Source organism: Necator americanus, chromosome III (assembly GCF_031761385.1).
Source record: "Necator americanus strain Aroian chromosome III, whole genome shotgun sequence".
Lineage (NCBI taxonomy): Eukaryota > Metazoa > Nematoda > Chromadorea > Rhabditida > Ancylostomatidae > Necator > Necator americanus.
The window spans coordinates 12,385,214-12,407,891 of NC_087373.1; the positions used below are offsets into that span (position 1 = coordinate 12,385,214).

General features: G+C 39.5%; 3 protein-coding genes across 4 annotated transcripts; 1 reads left to right on the forward strand and 2 right to left on the reverse strand.

The window, feature by feature from the left end:
* Positions 1–4,429: 4,429 nt before the first annotated feature.
* Positions 4,430–9,466, forward strand: RB195_009368 (uncharacterized protein; the record flags this gene model as incomplete). The annotated part of the gene is made up of 8 exons (XM_064189895.1): positions 4,430–4,498; positions 4,556–4,641; positions 7,700–7,803; positions 7,874–7,983; positions 8,774–8,839; positions 8,894–9,214; positions 9,277–9,363; positions 9,434–9,466. The coding sequence occupies 8 exons, from the start codon at positions 4,430–4,432 to the stop codon at positions 9,464–9,466; spliced, it is 876 nt and encodes a 291-aa protein (XP_064047478.1).
* A 3,311-nt stretch (positions 9,467–12,777) lies between these two features.
* Positions 12,778–19,801, reverse strand: RB195_009369 (uncharacterized protein; the record flags this gene model as incomplete). 2 transcript variants are annotated; one of them, XM_064189896.1, is made up of 5 exons in its annotated part: positions 13,800–13,912; positions 13,984–14,065; positions 14,140–14,305; positions 15,569–15,715; positions 19,767–19,801. In XM_064189896.1, the coding sequence occupies 5 exons, from the start codon at positions 19,799–19,801 to the stop codon at positions 13,800–13,802; spliced, it is 543 nt and encodes a 180-aa protein (XP_064047480.1). The 2 variants fall into 2 exon arrangements, with proteins under 2 accessions (XP_064047479.1, XP_064047480.1); XM_064189897.1 differs by lacking the exons at positions 13,800–13,912; positions 19,767–19,801 and adding an exon at positions 12,778–12,926 and having other exon boundaries at positions 15,569–15,681.
* Positions 19,802–22,252: 2,451 nt separating this feature from the next.
* RB195_009370 (uncharacterized protein) lies at positions 22,253–22,678 on the reverse strand (the record flags this gene model as incomplete). Its single annotated transcript, XM_064189898.1, has 1 exon — positions 22,253–22,678. The coding sequence occupies one exon, from the start codon at positions 22,676–22,678 to the stop codon at positions 22,253–22,255; it is 426 nt and encodes a 141-aa protein (XP_064047481.1).

The following is a 22,678-nucleotide window of genomic DNA, read 5'->3' on the forward strand; positions in this document are numbered from 1 at the left end:
AACACATGGATTGCCATGGAAAGAATAAATAAATGAATAAATAAACAAATTGCCGGTTAATTGGTCAACACCTCCCACCTCCTTTGTACCGCGGTTAAGCCATTTTTTGAAAGTTTGTTAAAGTTACAACAAAACTTTCTTTGTTTTAGGAAAATCTAAGTGAAAATGGAAAGAGTAGGGCAAAAACCGGTGACGTTTACAGTACAGTAAGCCATAAGGAAATGCTTCGTTTCCATGAAACAAGGGATTAAATAGCCAAGTAGCGGAATTGTTTGCTTCACCGCTGGTTGATTCTTACACTCTCATGTACATAAATGTCAGGATTTCCTGAAAAATCATCTGGGATAGTTTTTAAGCACTTATTTTCATTCAATCCTTTCTCATGTGGTTCATTCAAGGCACTAAGAGTATTCTTCAAAGAATACAAACAGAAAAGGAAGAAATGAATTCAATATATATATATATATATATATATCCAAATGAATACTAACTGAATTCAATGGTTTTCTTCGAAAAACCTTTCTCTGACCGATAAGAAAAGCGAATAGCGCTCTGGCCCCGAAGTGGTAAGAAGTCAGCCATTTGAAGATTATCTAATTCTTGAATTTTCCAAATCATTCAGAACGACAAAATAAAAGTAGGGATAAAATAGATTAATAGGAGTGAAATAAGTTCACTTGTAACTAAAGTAGTGAGCAAGGCTTGAAAAGGGTTGGATAAAGGAGTGCACAAAAAAATCTTGGTCGCTCGTGCCTGATTATGCAAATATTACACCAAAACACCAAAATCTATGAAGGGTTGCGATTGAAGTTGACCCAGAGTCTCGAATAATAATAATAATAATAATAATAATAATAATAATAATAATAATAATAATAATAAATAATAGCTAATAATAATTATAAATAAATAAATAAATAAAAATAATAATAACTAATAATAATAATAATAATAATAATAATAATAATAATAATAATAATAATAATAATAATAATAATAATAATAATAATAATAATAATAATAATAATAATAATAATAATCAGAGAAATTCACTTGGAAAGAAGTCTATTTCGTAAGAAATCCGAAACTGGAGACCAGAAGTTTTAGAAATGACACCCTCTGGAGAATTTCTAAGAGTTTTTTTTTACAATCCTACCTTGTTAAAAGCGGCATACCACGTAATTGACGACATTCGGATCTCTCCGCGAAAAGATTTGGTTCAGGGTGTAGAATCGTGCAACGCTAGTACACGCTCACTTCCCCTTAATTATCCTGAAAAACAGCGGTGAAGCACCCATAGTTCCCTTACGAGGACGAGCCCCATTGTAACGGCCCGCTTTTCGCAAAAGCCGATTCATTCGTTCTACTTGAATAGGCCACTGAGGAGACCTTATTGATTTTCGCCGTGTAGCTTCTGGGCGCGTAGCGTGCACTGTGCGTGGCTTTCTTACGTAGGAACTGCATTCCTAACTACACACTTTCCCGCACCGTTTTTCAGAGCGGTTAGCGGGAATTGAGCGGAACGCGAACACGAACTCTATCTTGTCCCATAAAGAATCCGACATCGCCAACTTTGTGATATGCTGCCTTTAAATGCTCTATGCTTGCTAAACTTGTTTGGTCTCTGGACCACGGTTCTGGAGAGAGTCTACATTTAGTTGAAAAACGAGTGCTGCTCTATGTTGACATTTTCTGCCGCCTTTATATTTTATTTATGAACATGGCTAATGTTGGTTTAATGGCAAAGAGTATGTCACGTGAGAATTTCACACGATATCATATTTAAGAACATTTAGAGCGTGGCAAATTGGGAATGTCAGATAATTTTGTGATTGGACAAGGTTAGAAAAAGATTGTAGAAGATTATGAACATTCCCGACTGGTAGGCGATCATTTCTCAATTTAAAAAAAAGCGAATAACAGTTGAGGTCATACTGTCATGAGCTATCAAACTAGAAGACCGGGGAAAAATGCTTTTAGACAAATTCTTCGTAGAAAATGATTCCTGAATGAATGCAGAACAAGGAAGAAACTCTGAACGCTAGACTGTTGAAAAGTAGTGAGCGAATCTAAAACTGATTCTTCAGATGCCGACCATTTACCAAATTTCGAAAACTGCGATTTTTCCGGTAAATCGAAGCAGTGGTCATCTGCATGTGTGTTCGTAGGGATTATAAGAAGAATGAAGGAGTTTTTTTTTTGGATTTATAAGAATTACCACTCATGAAACGTAGGTGATAACGTTCTCCTGATGCCCTCATCGCAAGAAAAACGATTGGAAAAAGAAATTAGTTCTGGATTCCTATTCGAAAGGTCACACAGAAAACGTCTATTGTAGCAGTTTTTTGTTTCAAAATTGACGCCGTCCAGAGTTTTCTAGGACTACGAAGATGAGACATTGCCCGTACTGGACACTATACTATTGGCTGCGGAGGCGGCACATACTGGAACATTCGAATCGTAAAATTATTGGAATGTGACTCAAGCCTTTCACGACCGTTCGACTCTTTACTATTACGACCTAGTGGTATTTGTAGTAGTATGGGAATGCTATGAAAATTACTATGGCTAAGAGAATCGAGAAAGAAAAGGATCTGGAAAAAAATTGTAGGATAATGAATTCCTAGAATATCTCCCAGAGTTGTCGAAAAAGATCGCATGCACAAGCAGTTGTGATGAGTTAACTAATCTTTTTAACTTCAAATAAGGTAAATAGTAAATAACAAGGTCTAATCATTATAAAATAACAATAAATAATAATAATAATAAGAAGAAGAAGAAGAAGAAGAAAATAATACGTTCAACAACTTTGACGACCACAGCTTTGATCAACTCCTTCCGAATGCGCGAAAGTCTTCGACTCCTACTCAGAATTAATGAAGTTTTATGAGCGCGTATGTGACCTATGCCATAAATTAATGTATTTGTCTTAATTGCTAAAACCAACATGTACTAAATGAATGTTTTTATACTCCTAACTTTGACACCAACTTATTAACTTTGGAGAGATGGAAGAATTAGTTGGCATATGGTAGTTTCAAACTGTCCAGCAGAGAAAGGAGGTGCTGGTGGCCTCTCTGCTCCTCTTTGCAAACCCAATGATAATCTGTCAAATCATGCCTGCTTTTTGCTTTAAGCAATGGTTTCAAAGTGATTGTTGATAATTTAAAGACATCACTCCACGAATCTGGCGTGGTATGGATTTTCGTTCGAGTATACCTATATCGGGTCTGCTCATCTCTCCCTCCATCACTGTGAACAGACTGCTCCAAAACGCTGTTTCTTACGGCGTTCTCTATTGCAACGCGCCACCCTTGCGCCCCGCCCCCGCCTGCGATTCTTCGAATGAAATGAATTGCCCATTAGGGCGTCCGAATGGACTTTAGACGAATCGCAGGCGAGGGCGGGGAGCAAGTATGGCGCCTTGCAAATGGAGTACGTAGTAAGAAACCACGTTCCGAAGCCGTCTCTTCACAGTGGTGCAGGCAGAGATGAGCGGAACCACCCCTGTATACATAATCTACGAACCGATATAGGTATCTCCACAAAAAATCCATACCACGCCAGATTCCTGAGGTGATGCCTTTAAACAAGCGAAATCCATTTAAGATGAAAATCTTGGGCAGTATCTTAAGATGGATTAAGCAAGCAGCAGCGATCACCTCTTATTACTGCATTACAATTAATATTTAAAAAGTTTTCTCAGAAAACCGAAAACAAGTCCGCAATAACTAATAACGCTCTAGATAAAAAAACTAAAAGACAACATACCACAAACGTGACGATAACTGATTTCTCATCGGGAAGATCCGAACATCGTCAGCTCCGTAGTATGCTCCTTTTAACAAGGTGGGATTGATTTTCAGGGTTAGGGACGTAGATCACGAATGTGAGTACGATCACGCTCAGCTTCCTTTAATTACCTTGAAAAAAGGCGTGGGACATGACCGTGTCGATCAGATTTTCCTTCGAGGCACCTTATAACTACCTTCGAGGAGCTACCTCTCCATGCACTACGATCCACTCAGCTGCCCATTCATTGGCTTTATATGAATAGGCCGCTGAGAGAACCTCATTGATTGTTGTCCACTTGCTTATAGTTGCAGCGCGTATGCAGAGTTGGCACGTTGCAAGGTGCATCGTAGGGAACTTCGACCATAAAAGTCTTTCCCCAACCAGGTTTTCAAGGCCACTAGAGGGAGTTTAGCGTGGGCACGCTCATACTCGTAATCTATACCCATAACCTTCTCTTTGTAGATAGATCTTGCTTCATTACTTAGGTGATAGGTTGCCCTTAAGTTCCTCTCTTAAGTCAGAGAAGACATCGCCCGCCAATTGTTGTTAATTGTTATTAATCAATTGATAACTTGTTCCTACCCAACAATCGGCGTAATTGCGAGTGATGTTCATTTTTACTAACGCTTCTATTATGCATGGAGGTGACGATGCGAATAAGTGTGATAGCACTCAGCTACTCACAGATAATCTCCAGGAGCCTGTAAGTGAAGTGATACTTCGGATATCTAATTTTAAAAAGAGAAGCCGATGTTTTCAGAGTGAAGAGTTGTCTGGAACTAGCCCCAAAAAATCCGTAGAACGTATTCCAGCTGATAGAGCAAAAAACATCACAAAGAAACCAGGGTAAACATTAGAAGAACGAAGACTGTATGATCAAATCAGCGCTAAGCGATTTCCATAGTTTTCCGCCGGCAAACCGCGTTATGCGATAAATTATAGACAAAAGGGTCTTCACGTTAAAGGCATCACCCCACGAATCTGAGGTGGTACGGATTTCAGGTGGAGTATTCGTATACGGGATAGTAGATTACGGAGAGGAGGATAATTCCGTCCATTTATTCCTAATTGCCGTAAAAAACTGCCCGGAAGATGCGCGCAGTGCACAGGGCTGCTCCAATCGAACTCTTTGTGGAAAATAGTGCGCCGGAACGCTCGAAGCCGTATCTTCCGGACCGTTTTCTACTTCAATTAGGAAGGAGTGGACGGAATCACCCTTCTATCAATAATCTACGATCCCGTATACGAATACTCCACCGGAAATCCGTACCACTCTAGATTCGTGGAGTGATGCCTTTAAGAGACGTGAATAAGTTGACCGCATACTTCCCGTCGTGCGGCATTTGTTGAGCCGGGGCGACAAAAATGTCGAGTTCACTGAATGCGTTGCATTTGGTGAAGAACTTACGAAACTGGTTCACTGCCCAGTTGAAAAGCTTGAAGAAGCTATGAAGAGTCTCTTAGGCAAGTTGTGGACGAGTTTTCGCAACCAGACGCCTTTATATATCGCTCGCATACACGCAGTATTCGTAGCGGTCGTAGCAGTCGTAGCAGTCGTAGCATTCGCCATTACCTCAACGAGATTTGCGAACTATGAACGATTCCAAAACCAGTTTAAGGCAACATTACTTGAAAGGAACTTGTCCGAAGTTTCGGTTTTTTGGAAGTGGGTACTGATGGTATATGACCTATGCCATCAGTTAGTGAATCCGTAAAACTTATGGAATTGGTCATGTTTTGCCCATCACTTTGAAGTTCTGCGTACTTAGAGTTTCCTGATTTGAAAACGAGTTGTTTTTGTTTGAAAAAAAAACTTCTAGCTAAAAGGCGGAAATAAATGATAAAGAAGGATGAAGTCTACGAGTACCAATCCCCTTGGGATACGCCAACGCATTTTACTTGAATTCATAATAGTTGGAGTTTTGGGACGTGTGTTAGTCCGGAGGAACGAAAACTTGGAAAAACGAACGCTTGATTTGCACTAGGGCAGCCTCGAACTATCAACCGCGCGATTACAGCGGACCTCCTTCCGTCCGCGTTTTACGTTCCCAAAGACCGAAATAAGTGGCACCAATTGTCTATGAACGGTCCGATCGCGGCAAGTGATTGTCCGCCTAGATCACAACTGCTAGCCCGTAGTGGCATTCCAAGCGCATCCGCCTACGCAATTGCCTCATCAATCTACAGAAAGCATTCGAGAGATTCGCATTCTCAGCGAACTTCGTAGTGATTGCCCACATATGATAGTTGTTTCAAACTTGATAGATACTGATTGTGGATCGAACAATTGCAACTGTCATCTTTACTGACCGCCAATAATCGATTTTCATCAAAAATGAACTGCTATCATTAATGTTATTATAGTCGCCAAGGAAATGACGTAAAAAGATAGTTGCGGTCTAGGGCGGGTGTAGCGCAGTCGGTTAGAGGTTCTGCTGCCTGCATGATCGATCGGAGGTTCGAATCCGCCCTAGTGCTCACCAAACCCTTCACCCTTCTGCTAGCTAATTGGTAGCAGACTTGTCTGGGGAATAAAAACACTGACTTGACACATCGGCTATCCACCGCAAGTCATTGCATGGGCCAGTTACATGTTTGTGAACCTCAAACGATTCTGAATTGAAGTGAACGTGGGGGCGCATCCCAAACGGGTTGATTGACGCCAGAAACTTTATCTTTTATCCTTTAGTTACAGTCTAAGATTGTTCGGGATTGGTTGACCTAGATATGCAACGTAAATGGAAGAAGGCATATGTCAGGCGATATGAAACTTCATCTCTACAAAATACTGGAGAACATTATCCATTTAATGTGTGGGCGTAAACGCTTGTGTTGACCTGGATCACGTCTGCGTGACCACGAGCAGTAGTAACGGAAAGACGACGATAGGGGAATTTTGAAAGACAAACCTTGCGAAAGTTCCCCCCTCAGATGATGACTTGGTTCCAGGCTTACATGTTTGTGTCTGGTTTGGGAGTCCGAAGGGAGGTATCAGGTGAGGACGTTACAAGTACATATCATAATTCCCCTCCACAGCATCCAGTGGTTCTCATGATCATATACATGCGACAACAAAGGATGACAGAACGTACAACAAACGTTGTCCAAGGAATCATGGTAACTATCGAATGCTCTGAGGGAAACTGATACTTGTAAGGTTCTTACCCGATGTCTCCTTTAAAGGCATCACCCCACGAATCTGAAGTGGTACGGATTTCAGGTGGAGTATTCGTATACGGGACAGTAGATTATGGAGAGGGAGGTGATTCCGTCCATTTCTTTCTGATTGCCGTAAAAAATGGCCAGGAATATGCGGCGCATGCACAAGGCTGGAGCGCTCCAATCGGACTCGTTGTAGAAAATAGCGCGCCGTAACGCTCGAAGCCGTATCTTCCGGGCCGGTTTTTACGGCAATTAGGAAGAAATGGAAGGAATCCCCCTTCTCTCCATAATCTACGATCCCGTATACAAATACTCCACCTGAAATCCGTACCACCTCAGATTCGTGGGGTGATGCCTTTAAGGCTCCCAGGCAGGTGAGAAACATTAGAACGAACATTTATGCCTGGAAGCAAGCCCTTATCTGAAAGCGGAACTTCCGCAGGCTTTGTAATTTATACCCTTGTACGAAGATTCGATGGGAGCATGACGAACGCAGGTTCATCATGGATCGTGAGTGTGAAGCAGCGAGAGAGCACGTGCTGCAACGAACGCGTCCCGTCCAGCGGGTTGAACGCATTCGCCTTCGACTGAAGGTGGATGGAAATCAGAAAGTAGTGAGTCAGACAGGGAAGGCGTGCGCATCGCAGCGGATGCATCGTGTTGTTCGGTCAACAGATGTAGTGATGGCTGAGTTGTATCTACCAGTCATAATTAATCCTCTTCTACTCCGTTATCCATTCAGATTTGTATATTTGCTAGTAACGATAGACTACGTGAAAGGACCACGTTTTGGCTTAGGGATCAAGCATCACAAAGATAAAGTGGTGGTCAGCAAGTCAGAGAAAGGTATGCCATCTTATGGATAGTTCCGTTGCATGTTGCTGGAATGTGCTAATAATGTGCTGCACATTTCTAGGATCATTGTGTGGTGATTTGCTGAAGAGATTGGATCGGATCATAGATGTGAATGGTACTGAGGTTGCAGACAGGGATGTGTGCAGAGAAATGCTGATAAAATCACTCAAGGTGTTTTTTCTTACGTTTTTACAAAGTCTACTCTTTATGATCGTTCTATATTATGCTGAGCGAATGTAGTGGTAAGAGGTCGGAAGTAAGTCTACACAGTCGACAGCTCGAAACCTCACAACGCCAATCGACCGGTTTGATCGCTCTGGAGCAAAAAAAATTCTTACTAGATTTAGGAATAATAACTTTGGGGAGGAGAAGCATATTGAATTAGTAGTCCTAAAGGGATGCAAATTAGTCCTCACCAGTCTGAACGGCCGGACTTCGACTTTTTTGTGGTGTTCGCTTCGCTCGCCTTCATTCGCCAATTAGTCAAAATTAATAGAAAAAAATTGTTATTAATGGCATTTTCTGTAAATTCAGAATTCTGTTTTTCTAACAACGCTTTCTTCCTTTTTATAAATTCAAGCTAAACATTTCATATTTCTTTCTATACGCGTCATTTCTACATTTAGAGAGCATTCCTCCTCATTTCCTCGAACACCCACTTGTTATCAACATAATATAAATAGAGTTTGAAAGTACCACTCGAGTATAGGTTTTCTTCCTCTAACAGTTATCACAGAATGATGTTTTGACATAAAATCAACAACAGTATAACAAAATTCGACCGCGTAGAACCCGTCGCGTCCCATTTCATAGCTTCCTGGTGTCGGTGCACCAATTCGACGCCGTGGGACCCGTCGCAACCCATTTCTGGAATATTGTGACTGACACACAGACAGACAGACACACGTGACAAATAAGCCCGTTATTATATAACATGATCATCTTAAATCCTTCATTCCAGAGAACAAACAAAGTCACATTGGTGATTGAACGACCGGTGAAGAAAGAGGCCATAGAGGCCATGGAGGTCCGTAATCACACGTATCTCGTGGTCCCGGGATACCGATAGTGTGGATTTCAGGACTACCTTGCTGATGCTTGTCGCCAATCATTACCTTCGTCTCCTACTCCTAACGTAAATAACATTAAAGTACAAAATGTTCTAAGTAGCATTATTCAGAGGAAAGCAAACAATAGTCATAGGAGTGATAGTATTGGTAAAGGGAAGAGTCTTGCTTCCAAAAAACTTAACAGTAACGAGAAAAATGATAGTCCTGAAAAAGGGCGGAGTCTTAGTCTTCGGAAAAAACAAAGCGATAGCATTCATAAAGGGAAGAATGCCGGTTTTCGTAAGTTGAGATCAGGTGACAAGCTCATCGATAACTTAAGAGAAGTTTACAAGGTGAGCGCCACTGCTTGAACTCTGCGCTGAAATTCTTCCACGGAAACCTCCACCACTTCCAGTCAATGCGACGCGAACCATCCGATAAAACTATGAGAGAACACGAGAGTCCGGTTCTAGTGAAATCCAAGAAGGGCAACAGTCGTCTAGTAAGTAAATTCTAATTTTGACCCGCATTGATTTCCTGAGTATCCCTTTGAAGAATACGCAAAATTTCAGAAAATAAAGCGCAAATCAGAAATTCATGGATAACAATCAATAAACGGGAATTAATTCAAGCACTGTGTCAACGCTTTTTATATTGATATATGACTTTATGTCTGTTGTACACAATAATGACAATAAATTTATGAACCACATCATCACAGTACTGTATCACAACTGATTTGTAAATTTAGAAAACAACACAAACGATTAATCTCCGTGTAGAGAATTCCGGATTTCGCTTAATATAAAAAAGGGGAAAAAACACAGGTAAAAATGCATAATATTCAGAGAGATTCGGATACAAATGTATTATGTGCCATTACAATGAATTACATAAGGGCAAGAAAAATAATAATGCAGAGAAAAGAAAAAAACTTTTGAGCAAAGTAAATAAAAAGTAAAAAGTTTTTTTCTGAGAAGAGCTTAAGTTTAAAAATTCCATTTTTTTTTTTGCATTTTCCTTTTGTCGATTAACCACCTCAAAAGAAGATTAGAACAAATTGAATAATTCGCGCTAATGTTTCGCACTTATGGACAAGTTTGCAGGGTGAAAGCATTTCTAGCAGAGTAGTGGTGTTTACGCAATGTTGACAAACAGTTTACTTTTTCATTATATGGTCATATTTTAGCGCGATAGCGCAAATAAACAGTTCTAATTCCCCTCCTTCCAGGATGTACTTAATGTTGCTTCCCCTTCAATTAATCCGCGATTTCATATACAGCCGGTGGATCACGTGAGTCATACTACTAGAAGAAAAAAATTTTAAAAAATGGTACATGGTTCGAAAGCTGATTATGTTGCTATTTTTCCCACAGAACAAAGTTCCTGGCACTGTCCTGGTGCGATACCAGCTCCTTATGAATTTTGAAGAAAATTCTGTCGTTTCTAACGCCGATATTCGCTTGGAAATAGGGAGAACCTAGAAGACTGATTAACGCCACTAACGCCAATAACAGTTTAGCTTTCTGAAGATTTGAAATTCGCTGCTCATCTTCCTACCTCTGTTCTTGGAAAATCCTAGGGTACTACTGTTTTTATTGCCATATATATTTTTCATACGATACAAGCCGATAATAAACATAATGAATGAATTTTACTTTCCAAAAGATCCAGAGTCTAAGGTCAGTGAAGTGCTTGGGGCCTTCTTTACAGCTTTATAAATTCAGGAAGACATAGAATAGAATTCTCTTGGAACTGGGTTTTCTATCTATAAATACAATCAATTCGATGATTCAGTGCATTTAGAGGCTTTTTCGAGATTTTTTATGAATAAGGCCCCTTAGCAAAAGGTTTCATTGTTTCGTTTAAGAAAGGAACTGTTGTACTCGAAGACAAGGAATGATTAGAACGATTACGGAACTATACACAACAGGAAAGTGTTACGAGGACTGCTAAACAGTAGCCCCATACCGTTAGTCATCGGCCTGAATGTTTTTCTTTTCATCCGTCTCGATTTCAAATCTATTAATGTTTATGTGAATTAAAACGATGCTTTTGATATTGAATCGTTTTGCTTACATTTGTCTCATTTTATATATCAACATCATAATAAACAAAACTCAAATGACTAAGTTAGCTGAAAAAACGAATTTTTTTGAGAAAAAGCTAAAAACTTGCAAATGCTGATTTCGATCTTGTCAACCTAGTTTTTTTAAAGTCTACAAATACAGAACATACTACTAAGAAAAGTATACAGCATTTGTTGGCTGCATTTTTGATCAAAAGATTTCATTCTACATCCTGCAACTTTGCACTTAAGCCTCGGAAAAAGTCGAGTACGGTCGAAGTTTGAAAAAGATTAGATGTTCGGTCATTCATATCACTGAATTCTGAAACGTTTCGATATTACAAGAAACCTGAGGTTATATTAATTGACTTCACAATCCAACCTCCTCCAGAATGTCTGACAAATCTGAACTGAAACACTTTCGCAAAGGGGGAACGTTTGCTGCAGTCCTACTTGCGCATCCATCCCTTCATTACATGGATCGCAAACCAAGGGCCAAACGAAGCCAAATCGTTGTGCCCGTAATATAATACCAATTAGGATGGGACCTACGCGATTAGCAGATCATTTCTACCACGTAGGTCCGTTGACTGACATTGCAGCACTCCTTGGCTACTAAGGTAACCAGAACGACTTGGGCTTTTTTAGCTTTTGCTTTCAGGTTTAATATTTTTTGGAATGATCCCTGTTTTTAATGAGACATTTGAAAGGGAAAAGTTACAAATGTTCTGGCTTTCCACGCTCCAACCAAGGCAGCAACGCCGAAACGTTAACGCCTTATGAAGCGTGTTACCAATTCTGAACTCTCCTTCACATTGATAATCGACAGGAAACCTGTGATCTACCGGCGTTGTTCCCTCCAGGTGTGGCGACAACTGTCTGTAACAGCCTGATCGCTTCGATGAAGAAGGCTTGAAGCACCGTGCTAACGATGAGTACAAGGTGGACGTGATCTTTCTCTCGAAGACCTCCTTTATCGATCGGTCATTATTTATTAATGTCTCACGCCAGCGAACAGTAAGTAGTTCACTTGTTCACTCACCATTTTGGCGTCAAATGACATTCGATCAGAACATTGACGACCTTGGGACCCTTCATGAATAGATAAGGGTAGCGTGTATTTCGCTAATGTGAGCGTTATCACGTCCAATTCTCCCTATTAATCCAGAAAAAGCGTGTGCGACATCCTTGTGTGATCTCGTCTCCCCAACGATGCAACTTGCTAGAACGCAAGCAACTCCGTCCTCGTCCGCAATCTAACATGGCTCAAGTAAGCGTCATTAACTGCTCCACGCACACAAGTTTGGACGCGTTAAGTAAAGCCTTCGTTCTACTGCATGTAATAAGTTGCATCGTTGCACGGAAGAGATCATGCAAAATTGTTTCAAATTTCTTAATACACTGATTTTGAACTTTTCATTATTGCCACATTCCGTCTATAATCGTGGATCCACCGTAGAACTTTCACGCTTTCGAAGGTCAACGGCGAACTCAATCGTGCCCTACTCTCGTCACATTCAGACTTTCGATCACGTTTTGTCCTCTTTTATCCCTTATAGGAGTTGCGTGCCCTGCGATTGCTACCTACTCGCGGTGATCTTGCCTATAGTAGATGCAATGAGGCATTTTAGTTAACTTTCTGGACCCACCTATATAACTTGCTAGAAGTATACAACTTGTAAGATGACAGAGGTTATCCAGACATTGTAAAAAGGTGCTGTTGCCCAGTACAATGCCAAAGTTCAACTCAAATCGATCGAATCCCTAGAGAGATCATGGATTCTTTGGTACCAACTCTCCGTTCCAACACAATGAACTGCCGGACATTATCGACTTGAGGTAATCGGGTCACTCGCTGTCGATAGGCAGGTCAGGAGAGCTATGGATCGATGACGAATGCATGGATTCTACGCGAGCTGCACATTGAGAAGTTTCGGAAAAGCTGTGCCCAAGGACACCATGGAGAAGAGCGAAACCGCCTGAGGCAACAATATCATCTGCAATCAGTCTGCAAGTATGTTAAGTCGTCTTTCATACTTGTTGTTCTAATCGTTTAACGAAACGTCCTCTGACGTTCGATGCTCTTAATCGCCTTCGAGGTAATCTCAGATGGATTAAGCATCCGGCAATTAATCCATATGGGTTGCAACCTCTACCGCTGACTACTCTAACGATATCGCGATCACGTTTTTGCGCTTGTCGTAGGGTCCCATTTACACATATCGATTTGGCTCACCCGTACATATGTACAGTAATAAAAAACCACCGAACTCAAACACCAATTCTCATAACTGTACGGGTTACCCAATTTCAACATTCTCAATTTCTTAACGCCCTACTCCAATTTGCCCATGAAAATAAGGCGCGACATGCGTCCGGTTTTGGCGCGGGATGCGCTCACTGCTTCGGCGTCACCTAGTAATATTTATCCAAGTTGTAGAACCTATTGCATACAGCGCTAATTTGCCTAAGGAAATCTCCTATAGGAATAGTTTCATTCTTGTCCTAAATCCTACTATACCATGTGTTCAGTAGCTATTTTTAAAAAAAAGTGTGAAAAATTCAGAGAAAAGAAATCATTTTAGGCGAAACAATTGTGTTCAAGAGCAACATAAGCGGGAAAATCCCTGCGCATGTTGCTACAGCCTAAATTGAACAAAAATTAATTAATTTGTACGATTGCAAGGAGATTTTTCGGGGTATTGCCTAGAAATCCATGTTATTCATTACTGATCCACTTTACAAATGATGTTTTGCCAGAAAGCAGCGTAATATGACCTCTAGCAATACATATGATATAAGTTATTGCATTAATTTGCCCTCAGCAAACTATCCTTCGATTCTGTACACTATACCGTATCCGGGAAACATCACACAAAACAATGTTCCATCACTGGTAACATCTGTTCGACGAGATTTCTTTGCATGAATTGAAGTGTAAGCATTCCACCGGATAAGACGAAGAGAAAAAGATAATGCATGCCTAAATTAATTTATTGTTACTTCCTGAAAAATTCACAGCATTTTCTGAAATGTGCTCGGCAGAATGCTGACCTTCTCCAAACGAATGCGATTGCTGTAGAAATGCCAACGGGAGGTACATGACAGCAAACAAAGAGGTCAATCCCATTAACAGCTAAATATGACAACTTATTGGATTGGAAAAACTTTTTCATATCCAGAAAATCATCCAAGAAAAAGTGGACTTACGATGCTGAGTAGGTACGCATGTAGAAGGACTTCATAGAATGATCCGAATTTTCTCTTAATGAAACAAAATCCGAGAAAAATCAGTGCTAGCGCAGCACAAACGAAATGAATCCCAACGAGTATGTTAAGTATCACCGTTGGTTCCAATAGTGAACCGTAGAGTACACTAAAAAAGAGGATTTTAAGTGAGTTTATAGAAATTTCCAAATGCAATAAATGCTATTCCTTAGTTTAATTCTCTGCTATTAGTTACGTCAACGCATTTTAACTTACTGTAACTTATACTGCTACTTTTTCTCTTTTCTTTGTTATTTTAGTTTTCTATAAGGGTCTTGTGGTAATCCTAACCTTTCCAACCACAGTTTCCTTTTACAATTTTTCTGTCAGAAAAAAAATTGTAAAAGGAAGCCATAGAGAGAAATAAGTGCTATTATATCTATGAAAAATGTATTGTGAATAATAAAGTAATGGAGCAATAAAGTATTTATATTGCGATTTCTTGGTTTTTTTTTTCTTCAGAGTTTTTCTTTTGCCTAACGTTTAGAAGACAGATTCATGGCAGCGTTAAAAATTTTGCTAACACCTGATTCCCAGCGCTTATACTGAGTCATGGTTAAAATTTCAAATAGATATCTGTACCTACAAACCTATCAGGTCGTTTATATTGTTTTGTAACCGTTGGTGATTCTATAATTTGTGAATTTACAACTACGTGAAGTAAATAAAACTGAAGACTCCTAGAAGCATGATTGTTCATTTATTTTTCAGTTTGTTTCATTTTTTCAGTTGTTAGCTTTGTCGTACATTTCATGATTTTTATAAATAATTCCTAAATGTCACTCAAGTACATTCAATTTTCCGCTGCTAGCTTTATCACATATTTCATAAGTTCTTTCAAGTGCGTCTAGTAAATCTAGAGAATAAAGTTAGTTAAAGTTTCTGGCGTTAATCAATCCGCTTGGAATGCGCCCCCACGCTCACTTCAATTCAGGATCGTTTGAGATTTACGAACGCATAACCTACAATGACTTACAATGACGGCTAGCCGATGGGTCAAGTCAGTGTTTTCATCCTCCCAGACGGGTCTGGTACCAATTTATCGACCTCGGAGGGATGAAAGCCTTGGTGAGCACTAGGGCGGATTCAAACCTCCGAATTCCTTTGTTTGTTTCTCTTTCCAAAAGATAATTTGTTTTCTGGAGAATGACCGGAAAATAGCTATTTACTTGTTTTCGTTCTATTTGCTCCAGTTACTCCGCTATTTGGTAAACTTCCTTAGGCAAAGCGATCCCAATGTTGTCAACAAACTTGCTCCAGAATGAATTTCATTCAGCGGAAAAGTCGTCTTGGATTTAATCCAACCTACCAGCCATCGTTTCCATTCGCGCTCGAAACGTGATTAGAATGGAAGATTGCATGAGCGACTCACCCAAGTACGAGACATATCAGCGCTTGCGCACACGTACAGCACTGTGTAGCGCAACGCAACGACAGTCCACAGAATGAATACTGTTTTTCCACTTGAAGATCCGTCATGGACATTTTTGAAGTGTTCACTGATTCGGTCGTTGAAGTTCTGAAATGGAAAATATCACTTTGATTCCTGAGTTGAGCTTGAAAACGATGGTGAATTTCGCGAATGACCGGATGGATGTCTTAAAATTTTTGAAGAAAATGAAGCAGAAAAGATTGATGGTCCCGTCTTTTTTCTGCGGGAATAGCTTCTACGGATGCTTTCTATCCCAAATGAACGTTGAAAAAATTGCCAAGCATTCTTATACTGCAAGTTTTCCGTGATTTTTCTTTCTTTTTCTTTTTCTTTCATAACTTGACAACTAGAGTAGTTTTAGTAACGAAAAAATATTTCTCAGAATTAAATATATGATAACCAAATAAAAATTTGAGTATCTTGGTAGAAGTGAACGGTAAGGAAAGTGAATAACTTCACAAGGTCATAAGTTTCTTGGCAAATTTTAAAGAACTTTCCATTCAGCAGCTCTCCTTTTTTTGTTCCAAATAACTCCTATCGTTGAAACTTTAAAATCCTCCTGATTAGGAATCAAGCAAAAATTCTCCAAATTCTCGTTGAAACTCTTCATTTTTGTTAAATCTATGGATAGAACAGAAAAACAGTATCTTTTAGTTTTCATTTTCCCTCTCACTTGCAATGTTCGTCGGAAACTCGAAAAGAGAAATAAGGTTAAGGAGTAGAGATGTTAGAGATCTGAATAACGGCAGAAATGTACACTACACTTCGTGTTCTTTTAGGTACACGTGTTCTTTTAAGGATCACGTGTACATTTCTTTGAAAAAAAGATATTATTTAAGGAATTTATCTTCTCTTATGTGATAATGGAATGCATAGTTGGACTTTGTAGCTTCGGTTCGGTAGTTCTTGGACATAATATTCGTCCGACCTTGTCGACTATTTTTAATCCTTGGAATGTTTGGACAATCGTTCCCTCTGATAGTTAAGAGCATCACGCCACGAATCTGAGGTGGTAAGGACTTCAGGTGGAGTATTCGTATACGGCATAGTAGATTATGGAGAGGAGGTGATTCCGTCCATTTTTTCCTAATTGCCGTAGAAAACGGTCCGGAAGATGCGGCGCCGCACAAGGCTAGCGCGCTCCAGTCGAACTCCTTGTAGAAAATAATGCGCCAGAACGCCCGAAGCCGTATCTCCCGGGCCGTTTTTTTTACGACAATTAGGAAGAAATGGACGGAATCATCCCCTCTCCTTAATCTACATATAGGAATACTCCACCTGAAATCCGTACTACCTCAGATTCGTGGGGTGATGCTTTTAGTGACACTTTTATTTGTTTGCTTGGAGCAATGAACTCTGGAGGAATCAAGAAAGCACGGACAGAAAGTACGCGTAGTTCATTATATGCCTTAGGTTCAATCACGCCAGGGATTTTTGCCAAAAATGCGTTTCTTACTTTCCAAAGGATAAATAAAAATCTGCAGTGTCTGACCAGTCCATTCCGGATATACCTACGCATTCGACTTCAGTTTAAAATCGTTTGAGGGGATTTTTGATCGCGTATATGGCCTATACAATAACGTGAGACGATCACCCGGTAAGTATCAAGTTATCTTTTTCCTTCCAGACAAATCTGAATTATTCTGAATTGAATTACTATATCTATATATTTATCGATTCTGGTTAGATGAAAGGTTTAGCTGGGACGCGGGGGGCGAAGAGGGGAGGAGTCCAAGCCAACACTGGTACCGTCGCACTGGAACTTCTTACCACTGCGACACTTCCACTGTAATTTTTTCTCTTGTTTGTTTGAATCTCTTTGAGAAAATTTTGAAAGCGGCTGCTAGGGGGCGCTGTTTAATCGTTAGAAATCAAAACTACAAATCACATTCTACAGATTGGTGAATATAAGCAGAAACGTGCTACAACAACGTTTAAGAATACATTGTCGAAGGGTTGAAGAATAACGTAAAAAATAAGAAAGCTAGAAAAAACACAGCTGAAATTGAATGTGAGCCACTTCTTCCACTATGCGCATAGGCGCTTATTACATTTTTTCGTGCCACGAACACCACTTTACGGCAGTGCTAGCGGAATTTTTCACTCCAAGTTCTTTCCAGTAGCGGATAGTGTTCGTAATGTAATTTGCTAGTATCACAAGCAAACAGCTCTCGAAATAAATCCCGAAAATAGATAGGTCAAGACACCGAAGTGATTAGTTTAGCGGACGCAGTAAGCCTTCAAGGAGACCTCCAGGACAACAAGTTGGGGTGATGTATTCGCTGCACGGATAAGCCAGCTGAGAGCACAGGTGATCGTGTGGGCGATGAGATAAAAGCACGTGAAGTAGATCACATCGTCGGTGCAAGTGTAAAAGAATGGCTCGTTAGTCATTAGTCTCTGTACTGTTCAGTTTTATCTTCTTCACGAGTGTAAAAAGGTGCTTTGTCGGACGAAATGATCAGTGCTCCTGATCTTTGTGTTTCATGGATTTCTCGTTGGTGTTTTGCTTTTTTCCTATAATACTTGCAGAAAACACAGTAAACCCCACTTCATTGAAGAACAGAAACCAACATCGGAATATATCCATAGAGGACGCCTTCAAACATTACCTACTGAAAAGAAATATAAACTGAAGAGAACAAAACTCGTTACCTATTTCTGTTGTTGTTAGGAGCTGTTCAGAGAGAAAAGGGTGTACAAATGCTAAAAATGTAAATTTTGAGGATGGATAAACAGAGATATACGTTTACGAGAAGAAGAGCTATGGAGAAAAGGAAATGATTTGAAAGCTTAATATATTTTCTAGCTATGCGTTTTCAAACCGTGTCTTGGGGAGAGATGATGTTTCTGCGATCATTCAAAACCGAAAGAAAAGAACAAATTCCATGAATAAAACCATGGACCCAATTCTAGTTATTTGTTCAGTCCAAATGGTTTAAGAACAGGTCATTTTCGTAATATGAAAGGTTAGAATAGAAAAGAAATAATTTCCCACTACTCCGAACACTTCAATAGTGACCTTTACCAGCGACAGGAGTCGTCGACAGGCTAATCTAAAAGACAGTGCCATTCGTCAGGAATCTCGGATACACGGGATGCGAAACGTCATCGATGATCAAGTACGTATGTTTACCAACATTCATTATTATCAAACGACTAACCTCCAACATCTGAGACCATCAAAGAGCTTATGACAAGACTTAAGAGGGATTATTGTGAGGATTTACGTGAAAACAAATATTAGTTAGCGTTTGAGTTTAGAGTGTGAGATAAAAGGAGAAAAAGCAGCGAAAAAAGCAAGAAATACAGCACACGATAGCAGCGAACATAATAAATAAAAGTATACTTACGGATATAATAACGACTGCATGTAAAGATAATGGTGAGGGCTGATTTTTTGTTTGTTTGTTTGTTTTTTAACGTGTACAACTGGATTTTCAAAAGTTTCCTTCTTTTCTGGTGACAAGTAGTTACAGTTAGGTACATACAAGTAATTTCTCTTTTTTTGTTCTTGTGCAAATTAGAACATTTCGAGAAAGTGACTCACTCCATTTCTTCTCCAAAATAGAAAAAAAACTAATTTTTGGTCGATTCTCAACGAAAATCAACAGCTCACTAACTAACTAATTAATTAACTACATTAACTAATTAATTTGATTAACGTGATAATTGTAGAGAGGTGCTCTTTAAAAACCGTTATATAGTAGTTAATAGTTCAAGTTGAACCTATTCCCCTACAATTTCATTCAAACGATAATAAATATTTGTTAGCAGCATATCACGAAATTTTCGATGTTTGGTGTGAAGATTACGAGAATGAGCGTGATCATGCTCAATTTCCCCGCTAGTACTGAAAAATGACGTGAGAAACGGCATTAGTTCCAACGAAGTACATTAGCACATGGGTCATCCTCATAGAAGTTCCTGCTCAATCGGTAACCTAGTCATTGGTTTTACTTCAGTAGACTGCTGAAGAGACCTTATTGATTTCCGACCGCTCGCTTGTGGACGCAGCGCGTGCACAAAGGTGGACGGTTATTACGTACCTCGTAGGAACAAACGTCGTTTCCCACTCCGTTTTTCAGAATGATTAGGAAAAGTTGAGCGTAGCCACGTTCATACTCTTAATACCTACATCTGGAACGGTGTATTGTCCACGAGACAATCCATACGTCGGAAATTTCACAATATGCTGCCTTTGAGATCTTTTAAACAGTACTTTTTCGAGTAACGTTTCTCCAAAACACTTAAAATCTTCTCTTCTACCTCTCTTCCCTTTTCAGTTAGAGTTCAAGTAACTGCTGAAGTGCGACAGCCTTGGGAACACATGGATTTCTTCACTTTTGAAGCACGTGAATAATTTGGTCTCATTTCGAATCCCGAACCCAAAAATTTTCACAACATCCGACGACAATCAGGTAGGCGCCAAATGGGAATGGAATGTCTTGTTTATTTGATTTGTAAATACTCAACACTCCGAAAATAATAGTCAGGAAAAAAGTCGAGAAAAAGGCCGATTGCGCCATGAACTAGAAATGTCTCAAATATACATTGAAAAGTGCTGCGTGATGGACACGAATACTGAAAAATTATGTTGTCTACATTTTCTTAACGGTGGACCATGTAATGAAGGATTATTAGAAGGAAAACAGAGAGGATAAAGATATGTCAGTTTTCTTCAAGCCGCAAAAAGCAACGATTTCAAAGTGAGGTACTCACAAAGTATACATTTTCTGGAAGAAAAAAAGGACAGAGAAAGTTTTCAGAGAAGAACTCGTCTCTGTCAAATTCAACCAAAGTTTTCCACCTTAGCGCGTTCATGGACATATATGATTTTTTAAGCTGAAACACAACAAGACTGATCAAAAATAAAGTAAATTTAGTTCTTCCAGAGTTCTTACGAATAACGTTGGTGTGAGCTAACGATCCCGGAATATATGCACTCTTCGAGAAGTCGAGTCGACCATGCTCCTCCTATTTCTAGCCGAACCTTGTGATGAGACTCGATGTAAAATTAGACCAAAGTGCTTTCAAACGTAACAGCCTCGGAACCTAAGGTTGGTTGTTCAGTGAAGTGTAAGAAAAAAAAGTCATACTAAAAATGTTCGAGGGTAAACGATCGAGCAAAAGTTCTTCACTTCTGACATATATTATTAATATAATTTATATGTGATTACTGGTTACAAATTTTCTAGACCATGTAGACCACGTCTCAAAAAATCAAAAAAAAAATCCGAAAAGTGATAATCGTATACATTCGGTTTTAGTAATTGAATCCTTTCACGTAACTATTAGCTAGGAACAAATCCTAGCGTGTGAAGGAAGAAGAGAAAATTAAACAGGGAACACGAAATAAATAATAACAAATAGGAATAAGCAAAAGCAAATAAGGAAATCCGAAGCAACGAACCGCCATAGTCACTAGGAGATTCTTTGTTAAAACCGAAAATATTTTGCTGAATTTTTTTAGAACTAAATTTCCACTATTCATTTGATTTTGCCTTATGATCTACTTAATTGCAGTTGATGACAGAAATTTGAGCAAAATCGTTCCCATGCAAAAATTAGTAGCATATTCTCAACCGCATCGCTTTGGAAAACACTTGTCGAATCTCCGCCTAATCGCTCTTCTAATTTCTTTCTATACAAATCCTTGGAGGATATTCCCTGAAGGAGAAACCATTAAATGGTGATTGGAACAGGTTGAAGAAATTGTGCTTAAAGATTAATTTCTAATTAAAACCTCCTTTTTTTCGTGCAATATTCTTTAGTACGAAAAATAATGGAAATGGAAATTGAAATTTTAATTTAGGAATTCAGAAAGAAAAAGAACATCTTTGCGAGAAATCGTTCATGTGACGACGGAGAAAAACTGATGGACATGTGACACCATTTTAAAATGTTCCATTCAAACTTCAATGGAGTCTTTAAAAAATTCGCTTTTCTTCAGAAAGTTCTCGGTGACCTCTTTTTAATGGTCCGACACATTCGAAGCCAGGACGATAAGCTTTCATGGAAGAAAACAAAGGTGGATGAGTAGTGTAAGAAGAGAATCGAGTAATTAGCCAGCTCTAGAGAAGAAAGAGGTTATTTTCGATGCTGTTTGTCATAAATTAGCTTTTATGTCCTTCTATCCCATCTATTTATTCATAACAGTTTTTCGTGAGGAGCAGTACGCTTCCTTTTGCCCTCTCTAGGAGTGATCCCAATGGTTCAGAAAAAAAAAACTATTCACTGGAGTTGATCCCGATGTGGATCCGATTCTACAAAGAAAAACCAGCGATTATCTGTCATTAAATAACATATTGTAGCACTTAGTTCCAGTACTTTTAGTAGTAAACGTAACTTCGTTACTTTTAGCAGTAAAAATACCAGTAAGTTATTACTAAGTTTAGTACTAATAAAAGTGCAAATCGTAGAGAGTACGGACTCAGAAGCCAGATTATTGATTGTTGATGAGAATACTTGATCTACAAAGACCCGTAGGTCAACCAATCGTTCTAATTCAGTCGTTATTGGTATCCCATCACCGCAATACGCATTCCTTCGCATATTTAATCAAACATACGGACTGCTAGCAGTCGTGCATTTGGTGAAACAGTACGCAACCACACAATCCGATCAAAACGACCCGAATTTACGGCCCAACATGCTGCTGCCATTTCCATCCGCATTGATGCAGTTCACAACCATTTCCATATATACTAGATATGGACTAAGCATGGATAGACAAAGGACCAACGGTGGTTCTGCCGGGGACCACCAGTCCATCGTGCTTTCGCGAAACGTGACCGCTTTATTCTCGCTGAATTTCTCGTAGACTCTACTCCGTGCATAGGTCCGGCCACGAAATCCTTCCACAGATAGAAGACACCGGACGGAACCGTTGCACAGTTTGTATTTGGCCTCCACACGGGGGACAGAGTTGAGCGAAGGTCCCACCGCGCAGAAGTCCACCGTAGGATCCAATAGCAGCATAATATAATCCAATGTGGAAATCGCGAATGACCGCACTATATTTTCAATTCTACACGGCTTCTGATTCAT